Here is a 20244-nt window from a genome sequence, read left to right on the forward strand (position 1 = left end):
TGACTTATTATTGTCGCATATAGTGAAGTTTCTGACAGTTGTTTGCCGTATCTGTCTGGTATGAAGTCCTGATTCACGCTTGGTAGCTGCAATGCAATACCAAAATAATTAAGAAAATAACATTAACAGCGGTGATAAACATTTTTTCCAAAGCATTTTTATAAAACCTGACGTTTCGTATGCTAGTCAGCTAAAGCCTTCCCTTAATGTCAATATTAGTAGTGAGAAGTTATTGCTGTTTTAGCTATTACTCCTCATTATGTCTAGACACGTACTGCTGCAGATCATTTTTCTCAGTGTAGGTTCGAGACCCCTAATGTTTACGATATATATATAGTTTTCAAAAAATGTAACGGTCACTTTTGAAAATGTGTGCTGACTAGCATAAGAAACGTCAAGTTTTATACAAATCCATTGTAATATAATGTTTATCACTGCTGTTTATGTTATTTTTTTAATCAAGCTACGATGGCCTAAGAACAAGAGTTTATACAAAAATAATTATTCAGATCTCAGAGCCTTTTTGTACTTTTATTAAGAAAAAAAAAGAATGACTTCGAGCCAAATATATTGAAGTCCGGCCTTTCCACTCAGTCACTCTACCCAATGGTTCTCAGGATATGGCCTCTAGCCTTCCTTCTCATTTAAGAACTAGGTAATATGCAATTTGCAAAAGCAAATGAATTTCTCTTGTTAAATAATATTGGTAACAAATGGATACAAAGAAAGGAAGAAGTTGCATTCCCTTCTCTTCGTGGCTCTTATCTGATCGCAGTTCTTGCTGAATTTACAGATTTGTTGAAGTTGTATTTAAACGTTGTCTACTCACTTTCTTCTTCACTGTTCGAAGTGTTCATTGGGGTGACATCCGCTTTGTAGATCGGGAAAGACGCCACAGAAAGCCAACAACCCTTTGGAGTAAGAAGGACTGTGAGCTGGATCATTGGCATGAGAAGATTTGGCTTTGTGGTAACAGAAGTGGTGATCCACGCTGTGAGTTTGTCTATTAAAGATCCAAGTTACACTCATAGATTAACTTGAATAAAAAAGGGACCAGACATAAAGTTTCTCTCTTAGTGCTTTGTTGTGTATTATATTGTGCTGTTGTATCTCGCGCGGGCAACACTGCAGAAATGTATCTCGGTTGGGGATACATTTGAAATTGATCAGGGGCCCGTGACCAGAATCCACCAATCACAGTGCTTGCTTTGTTGAGAAAAAGTCTAGGTATATAATAGAATTTATTGTACGGCTAAAGCAGTCTGAGGGCCAATAGCTAAAATCAACCAACCACATTGCCCCATTTCTGGTCCCGCGAGGGCCAATATTTTTCTCAGTATCGGACTGGGTATTGCCCCCATAATGATCTCCATGATTCAGCACAAGATTCAAGATGGCGGGACAAGCAAACTACGTTTCTCTCAAAAATCAATGCAAAACTCCTGAGTACATTGCTCACACAGAAATACCCTGTTTCGATCTTGAAATAAAAACATTTCTCATGACTCGCATAGTGGTGAAGCAGCTGAATTGCCGAGATCCTCACCTTAAGCGAATACATTCTACAGAAATGGCAGCAACAGCCTTAATAAATGAAACTGAACGCAAAGTCAACAGTAAATCCCAGAGGGACAGGAGGGAAGAGATTTCAAATCTTCCCAAAGCAAAAGAGAACGGCGTCCAACTTAAAAGAACTTCAGCGTTTTTGTGCCAGCATAACGAAACGAAAGAGCTAGAGGAAATGACGTCGTCTGAACTTGACAAACTATCGTTAACATTTCTTCAATTCATGATTTCGAAAAAAAAAAAAATAAGTAGCCAAGAGTATGAGAAACTTCGATAGAGATGACTGCAAACAACAGGACAGAGGACATGAAAAAAAAAATCCGACGACGACCATCAAGAACTGGTAAAAGCTTACCTCTGGGGCAAAACTCATCTTGAAAGATTCATGTCGGATTTGGTTCTGCCAGCAGATCTATTCCACATCCGACCATAAGTCAGCCAGGTTTTCCTTCAGTGCTTTTTTATTCCGAAAAGTGCGACCTCTGCGAGCTGTCCATGCAGCTCGAACGCCCTCAAAGCTGTGTGTGCTGGTGCAAATATCTTTTCCATCTCAGGCTGCACATTTCAAATCATAACAGGGCCGAGTCAAATACGTTGTAATGGTGGATGAACTGGCAACAAAGTGGCCTAAAAGAATCATCGTCAAAAGCGACGACCAAAGTGAACTAAATTGGCACCACAATCGCGTTCGTTGATATTGATTTGCAGTGTCAGCCACCGCGTGGTTTTTGCAAAGATTTTTTTTAAAAACGAATTTCCCTCATTGCCACAGTCACAGGGAGCAGAGAAATCCTATTTGACCGTTTTCCCAGTTAAATTCACCGTATAATTGCAACGCGAATCGATCTTGTTGATTTGAATCACCGTACGTGATCAAACCACCGTACGTGGTCACATTGTGGCCCAGTGGTTAGGGCACTTGCCTTGAAATCCAGAGATCCCGGGTTCAAGACCCGCTCTGACCACTCGTTGTATTTGATCTTGGTAGTCCCTGGTTCAACTTTCTAGCTGCACTTGTAAATAGCCAGCTGGTTTGCCTCCGGCCAGTTGGGATTCTTAACAATTGTTGTTGTTTCATTGATTGTGTCTCATTGGCCCCGAAAAGCCCCTATGGGGAGTGGTCAATTAAGTATTATTGAATTGTATTTTAACTACATACAAACGATCGCGTTACGCTGCGGTTGAAATCCTATCCGCGAAAGGAAAGCCGTGTACAGTAATGACTGGGCTCTTGCCACTAGTGGTGATTAACAGTACTAGTATTGCCAGTATTCACTGTCACACCATCATCACTGAAACGATTCAACAAATAAGGCACTGTTCGGTAGGTATTCATAATTATTATATGGAGGAGAGTGTTTTACTGGGAACTAAACCACTCGTAGATTCCATTCGCCCCTTCACCCGGGACCCGAGCGGCGTATTTTCCGTATGTCCCCTTTGTGAGTGTCGTATCGTTCAATGACGTCACGATCCCCGCCTTTTTTTTGCCCGCCTTTTTTTATAAAGCCCAGCCGTATATGTAAAACTTGACTACTTTGAAACACAATGAAATCCGAAATATTCAATATTTAGTCTCCATATAATAAAAAGAACATTACACGTTGACTCGAAGATATGAATTTTATGTTCTCGTGGCAAGAACAATAGCGAACTTTAGCAATGAGGACGAGAACGAGAACTAGGACTGGTATGACCCATTGGGCCCTAGAACGAGAACGTCGTCCACGGCGGCTTTTCGGCGGGAAAAAAAAACATTCAGCAAACCGGTTACGGTACGTGGACGAGTCTCTTCCTACAGTGAAAATCACCAGGGAAAATATCTTTTAAAGAATTTCGTGACCTCCTTGTACTTCTCTACGGTGATGAAATTATTTCCGATGAAGAATTTTTGCTACTTCACGATAGTTTCATCTGAAAGAATCCAAATTTTCCCCATGAAAACTATCAACGGTTTGATTTGGATTCTATGAACTCCGCGGAGTGCAAAGAAGAGTTTCGTGTCGAGAAACACGATCTCCCTCGCCTTGTTGCAGCCCTCCAACTGCCAACGTTGTTAAAATGCGAACAAAGTAGTATATGAGACGACATGGAAGGCCTATGCATACTCCTCAAACGAGTTGCCTACACATGCAGGCTCAGCGATCTGATTCCTCGATTTGGCCGACCGGTTTCTGTTCTACGCCTGATCTCAAATGATGTCATCGACTAAATTTATGACCTTCATGGGCACCGTATAACACAATGGAATCGAGATCTTCGGAATCCTGACGCTTTGCAGCGTTATGCAGATGCGATATCAGGAAAGGGAGCCCCACTTGACAACTGTTTCGGTTTTGTAGATGGAACAGTCCGTCCCATTTCAAGACCAAATGAGCGTCAGAGAATTGTATACAATGGCCACAAGAGGGTCCACGCCTTAAAATTCCAATCCTTGTCCCTACCAAATGACCTCATTGGAAACCTATTTGGACCAGTTGGTGAGTTTATAATGAAAAGCTAGTGTTTTAAACTTTTATAAAACCCCTATCCCCCTCCCCAGAAAAAGAAGAAAATTCTCTCCTCATGTTTGATGTTAATTTCGACTTCATTTCTAGAGGGGCGTAAACACGACGCAGGGATGTTAAACGATTCTGGACTACTGCTGGACCTTCAACAGTTTGCGTATAATCCAGCAGCTCAAGCTATGTGCATTTATGGAGATTTGGCCTACCCTCTCCAGGTTCATCTCCAAACACCGTTCCGTCGTGTCCCACTTACACCCCTCATGCAGGATTACAACGAGGCTATGAGCGCTTTACGGATTTCAGTAGAATGGTTATTCGGTGACGTCATTAATTCTCTTAAGTTTCTTGACTATAAAAAGAACTTGAAGATAGGCCTTAGCAGCGTCGGTAAAATGTATGTTGTCTGCGCATTTCTCCGTAACGCCATCACATGCCCTTATGGTAATAACACCAGTGATTATTTTGGTATTGAGCCTCCCTCTCTGGAACAATACTTTCAATGAATTGTAGTCTAGCTGTACTTATTTTGATGATATCTTTTCTCCTTCCTGGGTAATATTCAGTGTAATGGATCTAAAATATATATACTTTAAAAAAAAAGAAAAACCTTCCATGTATAGGAAGAAAATTAAAGAAAATAACACACATGCAAGTTTTAACGTGGTTGGTATGGAAATGGAAAGTCATAAAAACATAATCATGGCACAAACGAATATTTCCATTCAAAGACTTCCCCCATTATAGTCCTAGGCTTAAAAGGAATGTATAAATAATTACAAAGCCGGACACTGAGCAATAACATGCTGATGTTTCAAAAGAGTACTCCAAAGGGTATGTATATTTCATTCTCATTTCACTGTTTTTTTAATTTATTTTATTTTTTTTTTTTTTAAAATTAAATTTTACAATACTAAGAAAAAAGTACATTAAGATACAATAGCCATACAGTACAATGGTAAACACTATTAACATAACGATACAATAACCTACTAATAAATCAAAACGTCAAATAATACATATTCAAAAGTAGTTCACCTCCATTACAACACTTTAGCAGGCCATATGTCCTATTATTACAGGGTAGATATCTAAGGCACTCAAGAGGAAACCTGATGTTAAGGATTTGCTAGAAATATCTATATTATGTATTATGTATGGGGACTCGGTTTATCGCATTGTTGAATCATAAATAAGGTAAAAACGGCTCCCATTTCTTTGGAATTGTTTGGGTGTTTTCAATGGAATTGTTCACATACTCATTGTTTTCAATTTGATAAATATGCTTAAAATAACGAAGAAAATCATCTAGTTTGGGTTTTCTTTCTCTGTGTCGGCATAACCACATGTAATATTTAGCGCTCAAAAGGCAAAAGTTTATTTGGAGTTTGTTTTTAGTCAGGTTATCTGGCCTCAGACCCAACGCAGTATCTTCTTGCAATAAAACATCAATAACCTGACAATCTTGCAGCCACGAAAGCACACTATACCAAAAAGTTCTGGTGTTTTCACACTTCCAAAAAACGTGCAGCAAATTTTCTGTTTCGGATTGGCAAAAACAGCATTTTTCGCTTTTTACTACTCCTATCTTTTTAAGAAAATTTATTGGTTGCCAAACGGGGATGTAAAAATTTAAAATTGAAGGTTATGAGTTTCGAGTTTTTGGTACATTGAAAGGCCAACTGGTAAGCTGCGCTCCAATCAATCTTTTCATCTTGTGGGAGGATAAGGTCATTGCTCCATTTCTCCTGACACGAAAGAGGTTGCGCACTTTTGAAAGAGATTAACTTCTTATATACAAGTCTAGTTGGCTTTGCACCCTCTAGAAATTTCGTAAACATACATTCATATTTGTGGTATAAGTCGTTTTTATGAAGACTTTTGATTGCAGAAACTATTCCAAAGTAGTCAAGGAACCTGATTTTAAGGTTATATTTGTTTTGAAAATCAGTCCAAGTGAGAAAGCTGGTGGAGATGTCCCATAGATGTTCAACCTTTGTTACACCTTTAGCGTACCAATCTTTATAAAAAACAGGTCTATTACCGATCCGTATCAAGGAATTGGACCACAGTGGCAACGACCTCAAATGATCCTCAGATGACACTTTTGCCTCAAAAAATACTTCACTCCAGATTTCCAGAATTTCCTTAACAAAGGAGCAAGATATTGTGGTCAAGCTTGAAATATCCTTCTTATTCAAATTACCTCTCAGTAATAGTACGTCTCCTCCATACTGTTGAAGCTCCAAGTCAATAAGGGTTTTCCAGTTACCGCAGTTATTAATGTCAAGGTACTTTTTGATCCAAGTGGCTTTTAAGGATTTGTTGAAAGAAAATATATCCATCATTTTTATTCCTCCTTCTGCGATATCGTTTATCACAACATTTCTTTTTATTTTGTCGCCTTTACCGTTGATTTCCTTCAATACTTTTTCATTTGTTCCCCAAGGAGGAAAGAATATATACTAATTGAGATGCAGCAAGACTCTTTATTACCGTGATTTTCCCTATAAGGCTAAGCCGGCGAAATTTCCAGCAACGTAAGCTCGCTCTTACTTTTTCTAGTTTCTCATTGTAATTCTGAAGCATGGTTATACCTGGATTTGTCGAGAGCCATACACCAAGAGTTTTGACCTTTTCTCTTTGCCATTTGAAGTCAGTGTCAGGGCATAGCTTAAGAGGCGCGTTCGCCTTGGAGCCTATCCATAAGGCCTCTGTTTTTTTGCTATTGAGTCTGAGGCCAGATGCCCTGCCAAAACTATCCAAAAGCTCTATAGACTCTTTTAGAGATTCCTCAAAACCGTCTAAAACAAGTGTTGTATCATCAGCTTACTGCCTCAATTTAATCTCGGTGTCCTTTAAAGTTATGCCCCTGATCTTCTTGCTTTTGCGAAAGGTTTCGGCCATTATTTCTGCTGCAAGAATGAAAAGGTAAGGTGACAACGGGCAGCCCTGCCTTACTCCCCTGCTAAGTTTAAAGAAATTAATCGACCATCCGTTGTTAAGGATACAACTTTCTATGTTACAGTAAAACACTTTTACCCATTTGATGAGAGTTGGGCCAAAACCAAAATGCTCAAGGGTTTTATGAATAAAAGGCCATTCGAGAGAGTCAAAAGCTTTTTCAAAGTCAAGAAAAAGGAGAAGTCCCGGAATATCTTTTGCTGCTGTATATTTGATAACGCTGTCTATAAGCCGTAGATTCTCCCCTATAAATCTGTCTTTGATAAAGCCTGTTTGGTAATGTGATATAAGCTTAGGGAGCATACTTTTTATCCGGCTTGCTATAGCTTTAGTTGCAATCTTATAATCGCAGTTTAAGAGCGTGAGTGGTCGCCAATTCTTTATCAAATTAGGATCCGTATCTTTTTTTGGAATCAACTTGATAACACCACGTCTTTGTGAGACTGAAAGCTTTCCAGCATCATAAGAGTAATTTAAAGCACTAATCAAGATTTGACTCACATCCCTCCAAAAGACTTTGTAGAATTTACATGGCAATCCATCCGTCCCAGGTGTTCTATCCGAGGTCATGTTTTTTAGAGCCTCCAGGCATTCTTTTTCATTGATTAGCCCTTCGCATAACAGCCGTTCTTCTTTATTCAGAACCTTTTCATTGTGATGCGGCGCAAAAGTGAAAGCTGTGATATATTCCTTTGCTGTTTTAGTAGAATATAGGTCCTTATAAAACGTTTCACATTGACTTAATATCTCTTTATCTGTAAGGGCAAGAGCATTATCATCTATTTTGAGCTGGGGTATCGTCGCTTGTTTACAGTGCCTCTTTTCCAAATTCAGAAAATATTTCGTGTTTTTTTCACCTTCATTATACCATCGAGATATCGATCGCAAAATCGCCCCTTTTGTTTGGTATTCAACTATTCTTTCTAATTCCTGTTTCTTTGTTTCTAGTTGCACCCACAAATTTTGTTTTTGAGAGTCATCTACTGAAGCGTCAGATATACGTTTTTCTAAAATTGCTATTGACTGTTCGATTTCGTTCTGCTCTGATGCCATTTTCTTCTTTTTCTTTATGCCAAAATTAATAGAACTCTCTCTCACTTTCAATTTCACCATTTCCCACAGCAAGCTAGGGTCAACAGAATCGTCGTTTGCGTATTCTTCCTTAGTTTTCTGTATGGTTGATTTAATCTGGCTTACGTATTCAGTCTCTTTTAAAAAAGAAGTGTTAAGTTTCCAAAATGCCCGGCCTCTGGCATTGGAATGTACAGAGAAAAACAAAGAAATCATCGAATGATCCGTTTTATATCCTGGTATGATATCAGCTTCATTGATGTTACAAAAAGTGCTCTGATTAAGAAGAAAAAAATCAAGCCTGCAGTGAACTTCAGGTCGTCTTTGTCGCCACGTGAATCTGGAAAGATCGGGATGTAGAACCCTCCACGCATCAATTAGATCTAAGTCTTCACAGAAGGTTTTAGTACCTTGTAAAGACTTTTGATGAGTTCTGGCAAGGCCGCCCTTTTTGTCTTTTTCGAGGTCAAGTACTAGGTTAAAATCGCCTCCGGTTATTATCTCTTCGCATTTAAAATCCGACAAATGATCAAAAAAGGAGGTGAAAAATGTTGCATCGTCTTCATTAGGACCATATAAATTTGCCAGGGTTAAAAGTTTTCCGTTTGTTTCTAAATCGCAAATTATAAAGCGTCCCATGGGGTCGGAAAAGGATTTCGTAATTTTAAAACTGAAATATTTGTTGAAAAGCATCGCAACCCCATTCGGCTCTCCAATCGTACATATTGTCTGTGGTACAATGGGCCTCTTGAATGAAGTAGATAGACATTTGCTTTGCTCGTAACCAGTTAAAAACCTCTCGTCGCTTAAACCGGTCCCCTAATCCTCGTACATTAATCGATCCTATTTTCAATTCCATAACTTAAGGTAGATAAGGTTGGCCTGTTTTTCTCATGAGTGCTTTTGGTGGTTCAGGGACACATGACCTGCTTACATTAAACATTACATTACATACAAGAAAAACTAAAGAATAAAAATGAAGCAAACACCAATACACATAAAATAAGTATTTTAGGACCATACGGATGACCATGAGGATAAAGTCGTGAGGTGTTAACTTTCCAAGACTTTTGATAAAAAAAACAGTAATCACCGCCATGAAAACTATTTGTTCGGCCAGTCATTTCTCTTAAGCTTCCTTATTACCTGCAGTATCCAGTTCATTCAATAAGTGTTCAGGAATGTTCTCCGAGTTATATCTCTGTCCCCCAATGTGTAACCATCGGCCCACAACTTTCACCTCATCACCTTTTTTCTTGGCTTTGTGCATCGCTTTTATCAACTTTCTTCTGTCTGCCTGAATTACGTTAGCGTAGTCGGCAGTTATATAGGCATCTTTGAATCTTCTGCTCTGTTCTAGTCCTTTCTTCTTGCTGAAAACAAGATCTCTATCTTCTCTGCTAACGAATCTGACGATAATCGGCCTAATTTTATTCTCCTTGCGTTTCCCAATAGGAAAATATGTAACGCAACGCTCAGCAATCCCCACCATGTCGGAGAAATTGTCAAAATTTGTTGTCGTGAAAGAATTGCAAATTTAGACAACATGGACAATGGCGAATTTCCAAATTACGATACCGGTATACATACAGGGTGCAATTTTCGGCGAGGAGAGATTCGAAACAGAAGAAAATGCAAAGGGATAATCTTCCCGAAAGAAACTTCTGGGCTCGCAACGTTCTTGAAGCAAGACGACCACCAAGAAGTACTTGTCGACGCCAAAGCAAAAGGTATCAAAACACACAAACTGCACAAAGAGCGTGATAAAAAACAATTCAAGGAAATATTGCTATACATCAATCACTAGCATTTACTTCCAGAAGCAAATTTATTACACAAATTAGAAAAAAAAAATGTAAACGTCTATCGATCCACAAAAACGTGTTAAACGCTATTTCACAATTAGAGCTCAGCATTCTCTATTGGGGGAGGGTAGGGAGCGAATTTTGGGCCAGTGGCATAAACTGGGGGATATAAGCACTTTCGGGGAGGGGTACAGATTTAATCTGCCTTAGTTGGTTAAAAAACCACCGATCCCCCTTGCAATAAATAACGAACAGTCCATAAAGTCAAGAATTTAAGAGATAAACAGAGATGAACATTTAAACAGTCTCTTAAAGATTCAGGTCTGTGCGAGGGAGATATTTGAAGAAATGTTTTCCTCAAATTTATAAGGCCATGTATGGAGACGCCAAGTTTGTGTCGAGGGGCACAAATATGACGGCAGGAAATAATTAACAAAAACATATGTCATCGAGTTTTGCTATAAAAAAAAACCTGTAGTTGTCTTCTGAGGAATCATAATCATCTATGAGTACTTATTCTCATACAAGGACTGTTCAGATCGCGAAATCCCAGCGGATAAGCCACTTTTTTTAATCCACGTGACAGCATTCTCGGCCACTATTTTAATATCGTGAAATCCAACCTTGCTTTATCGCAACACGAAAAACGCAATCAAACTGATAATTTGTAAAAAGATAAATCTTCAGCTGTTCTAATAACTAACTAATTTTGATGACTTCACGTGAAAACCAAGAATAGAAATAGACATAGGATGACAGCGATCTCGGTCAAATTTTGAATCGTCCATGGATGAAAATGTCTTATTGCCAGCAATTGGAGTGGGAACAATATTCTCTCCCCGAGCAACCAAGCGTTTTACGTTCGCTCTCGTACGAGGACCGCGACGGAAATGCGTCATCAGTTGTAAGAAGATACATTATACACAGGATCGGAAGTGATTTCCACAAAGCCTTCAAATAAAAACGTAAAATGTTTACATTTATATTGTAGTTAAAGCGTTGCGTCAGCAGGATCGAGAAAGGAACGCAAAACAAATAAGCCTTATCACGGTTTTGGAAAGCGTTTTGACGGGTAGGCAAACGTGTGCGAAATAACCCCGTTTCTCTGGGAATCTGCGTTAAAATTTGAGGATCTTAACTGAACTAGAATTTGCCCGGCGGAATTTTAGATTTTTTCATACAATTGCTTGAAATTAATACTCAGTAAGACACGCGTCTGTGGGAAACAATTTCAGATAAATGTTAAGGAAATTTAACACTTCGCTGGGCAAATCTAGTCCAGGCGTGGTCAAGCGATAGAAATCGATATCGGAAATCAATCGATATCAATCGCCGATTGCTATCGATTGATATCAGTAATCGATCACAATCGAGCTCACAGGAAAAAAATATCGATTTTTATCGATTGCAAAAATCGATAACAATCGATAATAATCCATGCGCTGAAGCTGAAGATTGATAAAAAGACCAAACGTTCTTCTTATTGTTTTTGTTCCTATTGCATCTTGTTGATAATTGTAAACCTTTTGCATGCTATGATGATTGGATGACTCAATAAAACCATACAGACAACATTGTGTCGATGATTAACTTGTAAAACGACAACGATCTTTTCCGATAACAATCGATAATAATCGGCAGCATTCGATAAACCAATCGTTATTGATTTCTATCGAAAATCGATATCAATCGAACTCACAACTTTATTTCTTCATCGATTTCTATCGAATGGGAACGGAAATCGATTCCATCTTCGATTGATATCGACCATCGGTTTATCGATTGACTACGCCTGGTCCAGTGCAAGTAGGATCCTCAAATTTTGTCAGTAAAATCCTTTCGTTAGCAGCTAAAGTTTACCATTTACAAATTTTTTCTATATTCAAGGTTTTCTCAAGTTTTTTCCAAGGCAGATTCCCGTAGAAGCACCGTTAATATTTCGGACACGTTTGCCAATACAATACAATACAATCAGAAATCCATGGGTTTCTGATACAATACAATACAATACATACTTAAGGACGTTCGCGCGAAAATCTTCCCACATTGAAATTTGTTTCATTTCTCACCTGAAATTAGGTCATAAATTACTTATTCCAAAACTGAGAAAAAATTTGGGGATCACAGACCTTGTTTCGGAGAAAAAGGCAAGGGAAAAATGCCCTAATTTTGATAGATAGGTCATCAACGGGATGTAGCCTCATCTACTCATCCGTCGGAAATCATAAAAATAATGTTAGGGTGAAGTTTTCTGTGCATACAAATATAGGAGTGTTTTTTTTAGATAATTACATAACGCTGGGATGTCGTAAACGGTTGTAACTACTTCCGGAACTCAGGACACAAGGAAAGAAAAATTAAAAAAAGATAATTTCTCACGTTGTGATTTTTTCATTTCATCATATTTTGTAAATTGTAAGAAGAGCAAGTGATGAGTGTCTTAAAAATAGGGGTCACCAATGATCTAAACGAGTAAAATGGATGCGATGTTGCGAAGCTCTTGGAAATTTAGTTTGTCACGATTTTGCGTGACCTGTCGGGGAAGGACTGGACCCAAGACAGGATCGATCGATGAAAGCTTTTTGTAACAAAAAAAATTCTTGAGCATAGAAACGAAGTTTCAAGCAGGCGTTATCTTTATTTGGTTGGTGTTTTGTATCATATCTCCATTGCCGTCTTTCTCATCTTCTGAAGTGTGTTTTTTGTGAAATATAATCGCTGGTTGTTTCCTCATAGGTTCGCTCTATTTAAGTGGATTAGGAAGAGAAGATAATTCTGCTCTATTTTCATGAAAGTAAAGGAAAAGAACTTCAAAAACATGCATTCATTTTGAACTTAGAAGTTCGTAGCGTAATAAAAACATTTTATAAAACCAAACTAATTAAATTTACGCAACGTCGCTGACTAAAACTAACCTTTCTTAAGTTTTCAAAACTTTCAACCCAAACTCGATTAGCGGCCTTTTCCAGCCTCCCGGTCCTTTCTCTTTAACGTATCATGATGAAGTCGAAATAAACGTGCCATTATTTTCCCGACCTAGAAATTTTCCCCGGTGTTTTTGTCGCCATAAGATCTTAACTAATGCTTGAAGTAATGCGTGACGTATTACAGTCGCGTTACCTGCGCAGTAAAAGTTGCGCACAAACAATTGGCGCGAACGTCCTTAATTGACTACTCTCCATAGGGAAAACGACAGAACAGAACAACAACAACAACAACAACAATTTGTTAAGAATCCCAATTGGCCGTAGGTAAACCAGTTGGTGGCTATTTACAAGTGCAGCTGGGAAGTTGAGCCAGGCCCTGGCTCAACTTCCCAGCTGCACAGCTGCACCGGGATTACCAGACACAAATTCAATGAGTGGTCAGAGCGGGTCTTGAACCCGGGATATGCGGATCTCAAGGCAATCGCCCAAAACCACTTAGCCTGCGAGCAGGCTCACTTGATAGGCAAGGGCTGTGGAGCCGCAATCGCGAGCCGGCGAAGCCGGCGAGAAGAACGCTCGCGATTGCGGCTCCACCGCCCTTGTCTATCAAGTGAGCCTGCTCGCAGGCTAAAAACCACTGGGCCACACTGCCTCATCAAGATGGATTTCTCACCTGTGATAAGGTCTATTCTTATCAACTTCTGAAGAGAGATCTGTTTTCCACTTTAAATTTTTTATAGTTTTGTATATTATTCTGGTGCTGATACCTTTTTTCTCGAAGCGAAGTTTCCATGTCTTGGTGCAAACCAGACATTGATATCAGCTGTTTTAAGATTTGAATTAGTAAGAGCTGATTTCACTTCCTATCAACATGTGGTACGGCAGCTGGACCTCGATTTCCGTTTCCGTCACCGATATTGAATTAGTCACGTTGTGGTCAGTTTCACCCCTTGTCTCTTTTCTACTTTCGGTACTTCGTGCCTCGTACTGAAAGCTTCGCTTTGACGCGGATAGGATTTCAACAATAACAAGATCGTTTGTGAGTAGGTTGATCACGTACGGTTATTCTCCCAGCACGGCCCGAGCAAGCTTGGTTAATGAGATAAAGAACTTGCCTTACAATGGCACCAAAGAATAAGTTAATGAACAAACGGTAAACCGTTGAATGAATGAGTGATTGAGTGAATGAATGCCGAATGAATGAACGTGATGAATGATAATAATACTTCTTATAATAAAGATAATGGTAACGAGGATCATGGTGCTATATAAAGGGTCTATACCAATAATTGTTTTAGAAGCTTTTCAAAACATTATAAATAAATTAATACAACTCCTGGTCGAATAAAATATGCTAGCTCTATGCTCCAAACTATTCCTTGTTATCATTAGAGCTGCCCACGACGTTTAAATCCGAGTACACCCGTGTGGTGCAAAGTCAGTTCCACACATTTGAAAAACGACGCAATTTAACCTTAAATGAAATACACTATTGTAGCCAATCTATCTACAATAGAAATAAGCGAGTTAAATAAAAAATAAATAAATAAATAATAATAATATTAAAACGAGTTCCGGTAATGTTTGGATGAGCAACTGGTAGCTTATCAGTCCTCAAACTTCTTCAATATACTGTAGACCTACAATATAACAGCCTATTTACGTATTTTTACTTAATTCAATTAAATGTAGAAGCATTTACCCGTTGGATATCCTCTTTCAGTTTCCGTGGAGATGGCAAGGACGGATCCATACTTGTGATGTAACAAACTTTTTCTGATAACATCTTGATCACAGTCACCCCCTGAAAAGAAAGATAGACCCGTCGTTACTTTTAAAGTGTACCCGTTTGCAAATTAAGGGATTTTTTTCATTTAAGGACGTTCGCATCCAAAATGTTCCCACGCACAGATTTTTTTTAAACTTATCACAGAAAGGTAATGATCACCTTTTTGCTAAAAAGGCAAAAAAAATACGGGGTCACCGTGCTCGTTTTCGAGATAAGGTGCATTTTTAGAAGCTTGCGTTCATGACTTTAAGACGAACTTATCTTACAACTGTCAGTAATAAAAAAGCTACATGAGTGAAATTTAGATCAGATAAACGTACTCAGTTCAACATAACTAATATAACTAAATTAACCTTTGGAGCTGATGTCTTTTTCTGAGGTAAAATAGACCTTGAAAAACGATACATATTAGTCTAAGAAAGAAAACTTCGGTTGCGCGAGAGCATAAAAGGCCAAATATTTGTAACTTCTCACGTACAGATTTTTTTTGTTTTTTGTTAAAATGGACAAAATCAAGAAAGGAAGTGATCTACGGAAAGAAAAATGGGGGTCACCGAGCATTCAAGAGAGTAAAATCGCTGTGAAGTTCTCAAAGCGATTGTCTATTCGCACTGTCACGCCATTGCGTGACATTTCCGAGAAGACCTGGATCCACAGCTATCTCATGATGCCACATACTTTCATGTTCCATTCTTGTGGAAAATTTTTGCACCTTCAGCATCGTGTTTACCTGCGTGGTCTACGATGCATGGCGTGTGCGTGACATGTGCGAAAAGATGCGCAGTAGCAATGGGCGCGAACGTCCTTAATGCATTACTATTCCCTGGAATCACTGTGATTCAATGATCAACGCATACCGTCCTGCACAATTTTGTCTCTAACAATGCATGAAGAGATTTTAGTGAACCGGGATTGTTTTCTCATCGTTAAAAAAAAAAATTGAACTCACAGGAAGTTGAGATCAATCCGAGTCAGTGTTGTGTTTATTGTAAATCAATTTGAAACCATGATGCCATTCTTTAAAATATACATCACTGAATAACTTTTTGTTCGGGAAAAATGGTGTTTTACTTCCTTAAACATCTGGAAGCTCAATTCTTTGGTTAAAAAAAAAAAAATGGGCATACGTTTAAAAATCTCGGATGACAATGTTTTCAAACTTTTAGCAACTTTTAAGGACTATTTCTAATCTCCGAGCACTCTTTGAAAATTCAAGCACTACTTAGGCAATTTTTTCCATAATTTGGAGCGCTATTTCGCGTTGTTTCCGACGCAATCGGTATAGGCCTAGCCACGTCGGCCATATTTGTCGGTCTCTAAATGACATGACGGCCATGCGTGTTCCCTGAATTTATCATCCACTTCTGCCCAGTATGTCCAGGATTGCAAGCGTTAGCAAAAATTTGCTCGCAAAGGCTTTGTGCACAAGGACAAAGTAAGCATTAGCAATAGTCGAGTTAGCAATACCACAAGAGCAACAAATTTTAATAAAGAGATAAGCCTGCTGCCCGCTCGCTTGATTCGACCCATTTTCAAGTCATTTGCCCCAACTATGCAACTTGGTCCTAGGCTAAAAATGGGACTCAAAGGAAAAGAGCAACAGGAAAGTGTGGATGGAAGGGTTTCCTTGATCAGCGCACTTAATTTTGAGTTTCATTTTTGACGATTCTTTTGTTTGATATTAGGGCGCTTGAGCACGTTTTTGAGTCACGGACGGAAACCGGAAGTAAAAATTGCGCATGCCTAATCGCCAGTCATGGAGAATAGATGTTGTCGATCAAAGTTTGAGCTATTACTGGTATACTGTTTTGTCGTTTTCGTTCTTTTTCTCTCTTCTTTAGTTTCTTCTCTTCTGTCATAGGTCGTCCAGGCATCATGCAACCTCACCCGATTCAAAATTAAAATCATCAAAAGATATGCCAAAAACTGCGATACAGAGCAAAAAGCAGCTCTAAACAAATTAAAAGTAAGCAATTAGCTTTAAGTTTACGTCCCTCCGATGCTTGACTTGAATAACTGCGTAGCCACCAGTGTGGTCCTCACCACAGCTATAAATGTCAAACCTGGATTGAAACCGGCAAAAAATGCAACACGAAAGGCGTCGACTGTTAAGCGCTTTATTTGACGTAGTATGGCCGTGTAGCAGCGTCGAGCCATAATTACAATAATTTAAAATTACAATAATTTGAAATTACTCGAGCCTGCGATCCAATCTAAAACCAGTACCTGGTCAGCGCTCAACTTTAAAAGATGCAGCTGAACTCAATGAGCTCTAAACTTGAGCCGCGATATGGTCCGGTGATACTGGTCAGCGGATACCTTGTTTGGACAGGTGTCAGTAAGCCATTTTCGAAATATCTAATATTCAGCTTCATAGTGAGGCAGTGAGGACAAAAACAATAGAAACACGTTGGAATAAATGTGAAAAATATTTACATATCATCCACTTTCCTTTCGAGCACTGCCTAATTATCAAGCTGAATTTTAATATATCGAAAAAGGCCTATTGACCATAACATGGAAGAAGTACGCTGTAAACTACCTGGAGTATGGCCATCTCGATGAGCTCTAAACTTGAGCAACAGCAATAAACTTGAGCCCACGATATGGTCAAGTGATATTGGTCCCAATGGCAAACATGGAAGGGTGGACGTACGGACGTCATAGCTAAAACCATTTTTTTCGTACAGGTGGATAACCATATTTTCCTACCCATGGTGCTCTGCGCGCGCGCTTTCGGCGCGCGGAGCTCGGCTATTAGTAAGTGTAATCAAATGGCGACGAGTGAAATTAGGAATTTCACTTGCGTTTTGTCAAATTCAAAACGCAAGTGAAATTATTTCCTAATTTCACGAGGAAACCATTTGATTACCTTTTAATGTCGTGGGTGACAAATTACGCTTACAACCGTAAATCGCTCGGGTACTTTATCCAACTGCTCGGGAAGAATCATCTCCAGGTTTTTCTCATGGCTATTTTCGTCACACCACTTCTCCAAAACCCTCACCCAGTTAATTGTGCTCTTTCGCGTTTTTAAATTTTCTGCCGCTTCTTTTAATTTCGTAACTTGTTCACTGATGGTCACTGTCTTAAATCTCGACGCCATCTTGGCTCTGATTGAGAAGAGATGTCACCATGACAATTTTGTAATTGCACATGTGAAATTATAAATTGACGCAAAATTTCGCACCAAAATTAAGGAGTTATTTGTCACCCATGATATTATAATGGTTATTGATAGCATTGAATTAGACAACGTGCTCCCCTAAATATCTGGACATTAGCTGGCACTTTCATATTTTGATACCTTGAGGATTACGTAGGTTTATTTCGTTCTTGAAACACTTACCATTTCAAAATCGTGATAAAAATCAGCAGCGGAAACATTGTTATGAGCCGGAACCCGGAAAATCTCGACCTTTTGCTCTTCATCAATCTCAATACCTTCAGTGAATGTTGTTCCTTTCTCTATAATTTCCAAGTTGTAATGATGAATCTTTGAAATAAAATACACAAGAAGTAAAATAAGTGTGCCCATTTCTGTTTTCGCTTTTGTTCTTTTTGCTTGTTGTTGTTGTTGTTGTGATTGCGGCCACTCTTGGAGCGAGAAACCTCGCCAGGCTGAAAAGCGACAACCTCGTTCCCAAGACGTTTCGGCCGAAGAAAGGGCTTGCCGGCGGGTTCAATAAGCTAATTAAAATAAGCTAGAGTCCGTAATGGCATAAGATCCACATAGACCAGACCAGCTTTTCGGAACGAGAGAATTATAGTATCTGATTTTCAACCCAAACGTCTTCGGGAGTTTCTATTAACGTGTTCCTGGTCGTAAAGGTATTCTTATCAAAGCGGAAAAAAGTCAAGTTCGCATTCAGCTGATCATGATCGTATTATGTAAAATCTTTACGATTAGTCAATCATCAATCCTATTAATCTTTTTGCTAAAATTAGACGCAACAGCCCCATGGATAGATAAATATTGTCAAGAGATCTTGCTGCGGTGGCCAATAGAAACCGGAACTAATCGCTACAGTAACTTAAAGTTTGTTCACTATTCAATAAAACATGTTTCCTCTTAAAAAAAATTGCCGTAATGAGGGTTTGTATTGTCTTGAATGGAACCATTAACAAAATAGAATTATCATTAGCCAGAAGTATAGCAAATCTGCCAAATGACTAATCATGCCTTCCATTACCGCCTTGCAACTGAGCTCAGATCATTGACCTAAACAAAGTACCTGTGATTTGAAACTGACAAAGGATATGCTGGAGGAGAGATGTTGACGAGTAACTAAGTTACTGAGCGACCTACCTCTCCTTCTGTAAAAGAGCAAAACATGCCGACAATAATGAGGAAAATGTTGAAGAACTGAGACAAAAATAAAGAGGATTAGCTTATTTGTTCAACAATGTGCGGGTTTGCGAGTTCGAAAGAAGCACCGTAACGGCTTACCTTCATGGGGAACGATTTCGTTTGAAGCTAGACTTCACTTGGAAAGCATTCAAAACGACTTGAAACGATCACAGCGAGGTGAAAGCACTTGAAGGAATTGGTAAATGAAGTTGTACCTCTCGCTATTTATTGCCTTTTTGGAACGTGCTGTCAAGATGTCATCTTCTTGAATGATAACGCGATCACTAGCTCTCTGCACGGGATGATGATAGCTGAAAAGCTAATCTTTCCATTTGCTGATACCAGATGTCTACTGATATTTCTGAGGATGTGAGAGTCGTTTCAGTCCTTTGGACACAAGGTTTTTATTTTGTAAGAAGATATTTTTATCGTCAGAACTTCGAGGCTGAGATTAACGTACATTTCAAGACCATACCGTTCCATGAGAAGTTAAATGACTTTATTTTGCTCATGTTCGCAAAAATACCAATTGGATGAAACTTTAAAAGTAGAGTATTTTATGGACAATGTTGCACTTTTTGGACATCCTTTCAAGCTTCACAACACGTTACGTGTTGGCCTAAAGCTGAAGCAGTAAAAAAGAATAGGCGTGTCTATTGATATCGGCAAAATAGCTGGCACTTCCCCGATAACACAACTACTCAGTTTACAGGTACAAGGGAAGCAATTATACAATGATGTCAGAAGTTAAATTGAACACTGAAATGATCAACATGTCAGCCTCGATGTTATTCAATTCCCTTTTAGTTCCTTTAATCTACCATGTCCTCTCAGGAGTTATTTTCATCCTATCGTTTAGAAACGATGTATTTGTAGTTAGGGGTAGAACTTTTGATTTTTTTTCCAGAATTCTTAAGAAGGAAAAAAAATATCGGGCAGCCTTAACCAAATTAAGGATTTTGCGTGATGCGTGACGGCCCCAAAAGTAGCCGTGAGTCACATGATACGGGACTGGGCATCACATTTTTTGATGCGTAATTTGGTATTTTGAAAGCGCGACGCGTGATTTACCAATTAGATTTCCTACTAAAGTGAACCCTTTGATCTAGAAGGATATTATGATTCAAAGATATTCATGCATTCAGATTTCCGCCCTAAGAGTTGTCACGTGCAGGTATTTTTGTAACAAAATAAGATTTACTTTATAGAAAAGGAAATGGAACAAACAAGAGTAAAGGCAAGCCACATTGGATTGGTGCAGGGTTCA

General features: G+C 38.9%; 1 protein-coding gene and 1 pseudogene across 3 annotated transcripts in view; one reads left to right on the forward strand and one right to left on the reverse strand.

Annotated features, from left to right (window-relative positions):
• LOC138051786 (uncharacterized) overlaps positions 1 to 19220 on the reverse strand; it is a 21695-nt gene extending 2475 nt beyond the window's left edge. Inside the window, exons 1-6 of one of the 3 annotated variants that reach the window (XR_011132910.1) lie at positions 19077 to 19216; positions 18936 to 18992; positions 17976 to 18122; positions 14540 to 14641; positions 830 to 1003; positions 1 to 86 (exon numbers count right to left, since the gene is read on the reverse strand). The exon at positions 1 to 86 is cut by the window's left edge and continues 2475 nt beyond it. Coding sequence is in view for 2 of the 3 variants with exons in the window: in XM_068898045.1 (XP_068754146.1) it covers positions 10712 to 10861; positions 14540 to 14641; positions 17976 to 18122; positions 18936 to 18992; positions 19077 to 19082 (462 nt within the window). In the remaining variant the exon portion in view is untranslated. Of the gene's footprint in view, positions 87 to 829; positions 1004 to 10493; positions 10862 to 13510; positions 13661 to 14539; positions 14642 to 17975; positions 18123 to 18935; positions 18993 to 19076 lie in introns of those variants that run through there. The other 2 variants (XM_068898046.1, XM_068898045.1) reach the window with 2 other exon arrangements.
• LOC138050945 (uncharacterized) lies at positions 1394 to 5657 on the forward strand (annotated as a pseudogene).
• Positions 19221 to 20244: the final 1024 nt, after the last annotated feature.

The sequence above is a fragment of the Montipora capricornis genome, chromosome 6 (assembly GCF_036669925.1).
Source record: "Montipora capricornis isolate CH-2021 chromosome 6, ASM3666992v2, whole genome shotgun sequence".
Taxonomy (NCBI): Eukaryota; Metazoa; Cnidaria; class Anthozoa; order Scleractinia; family Acroporidae; genus Montipora; species Montipora capricornis.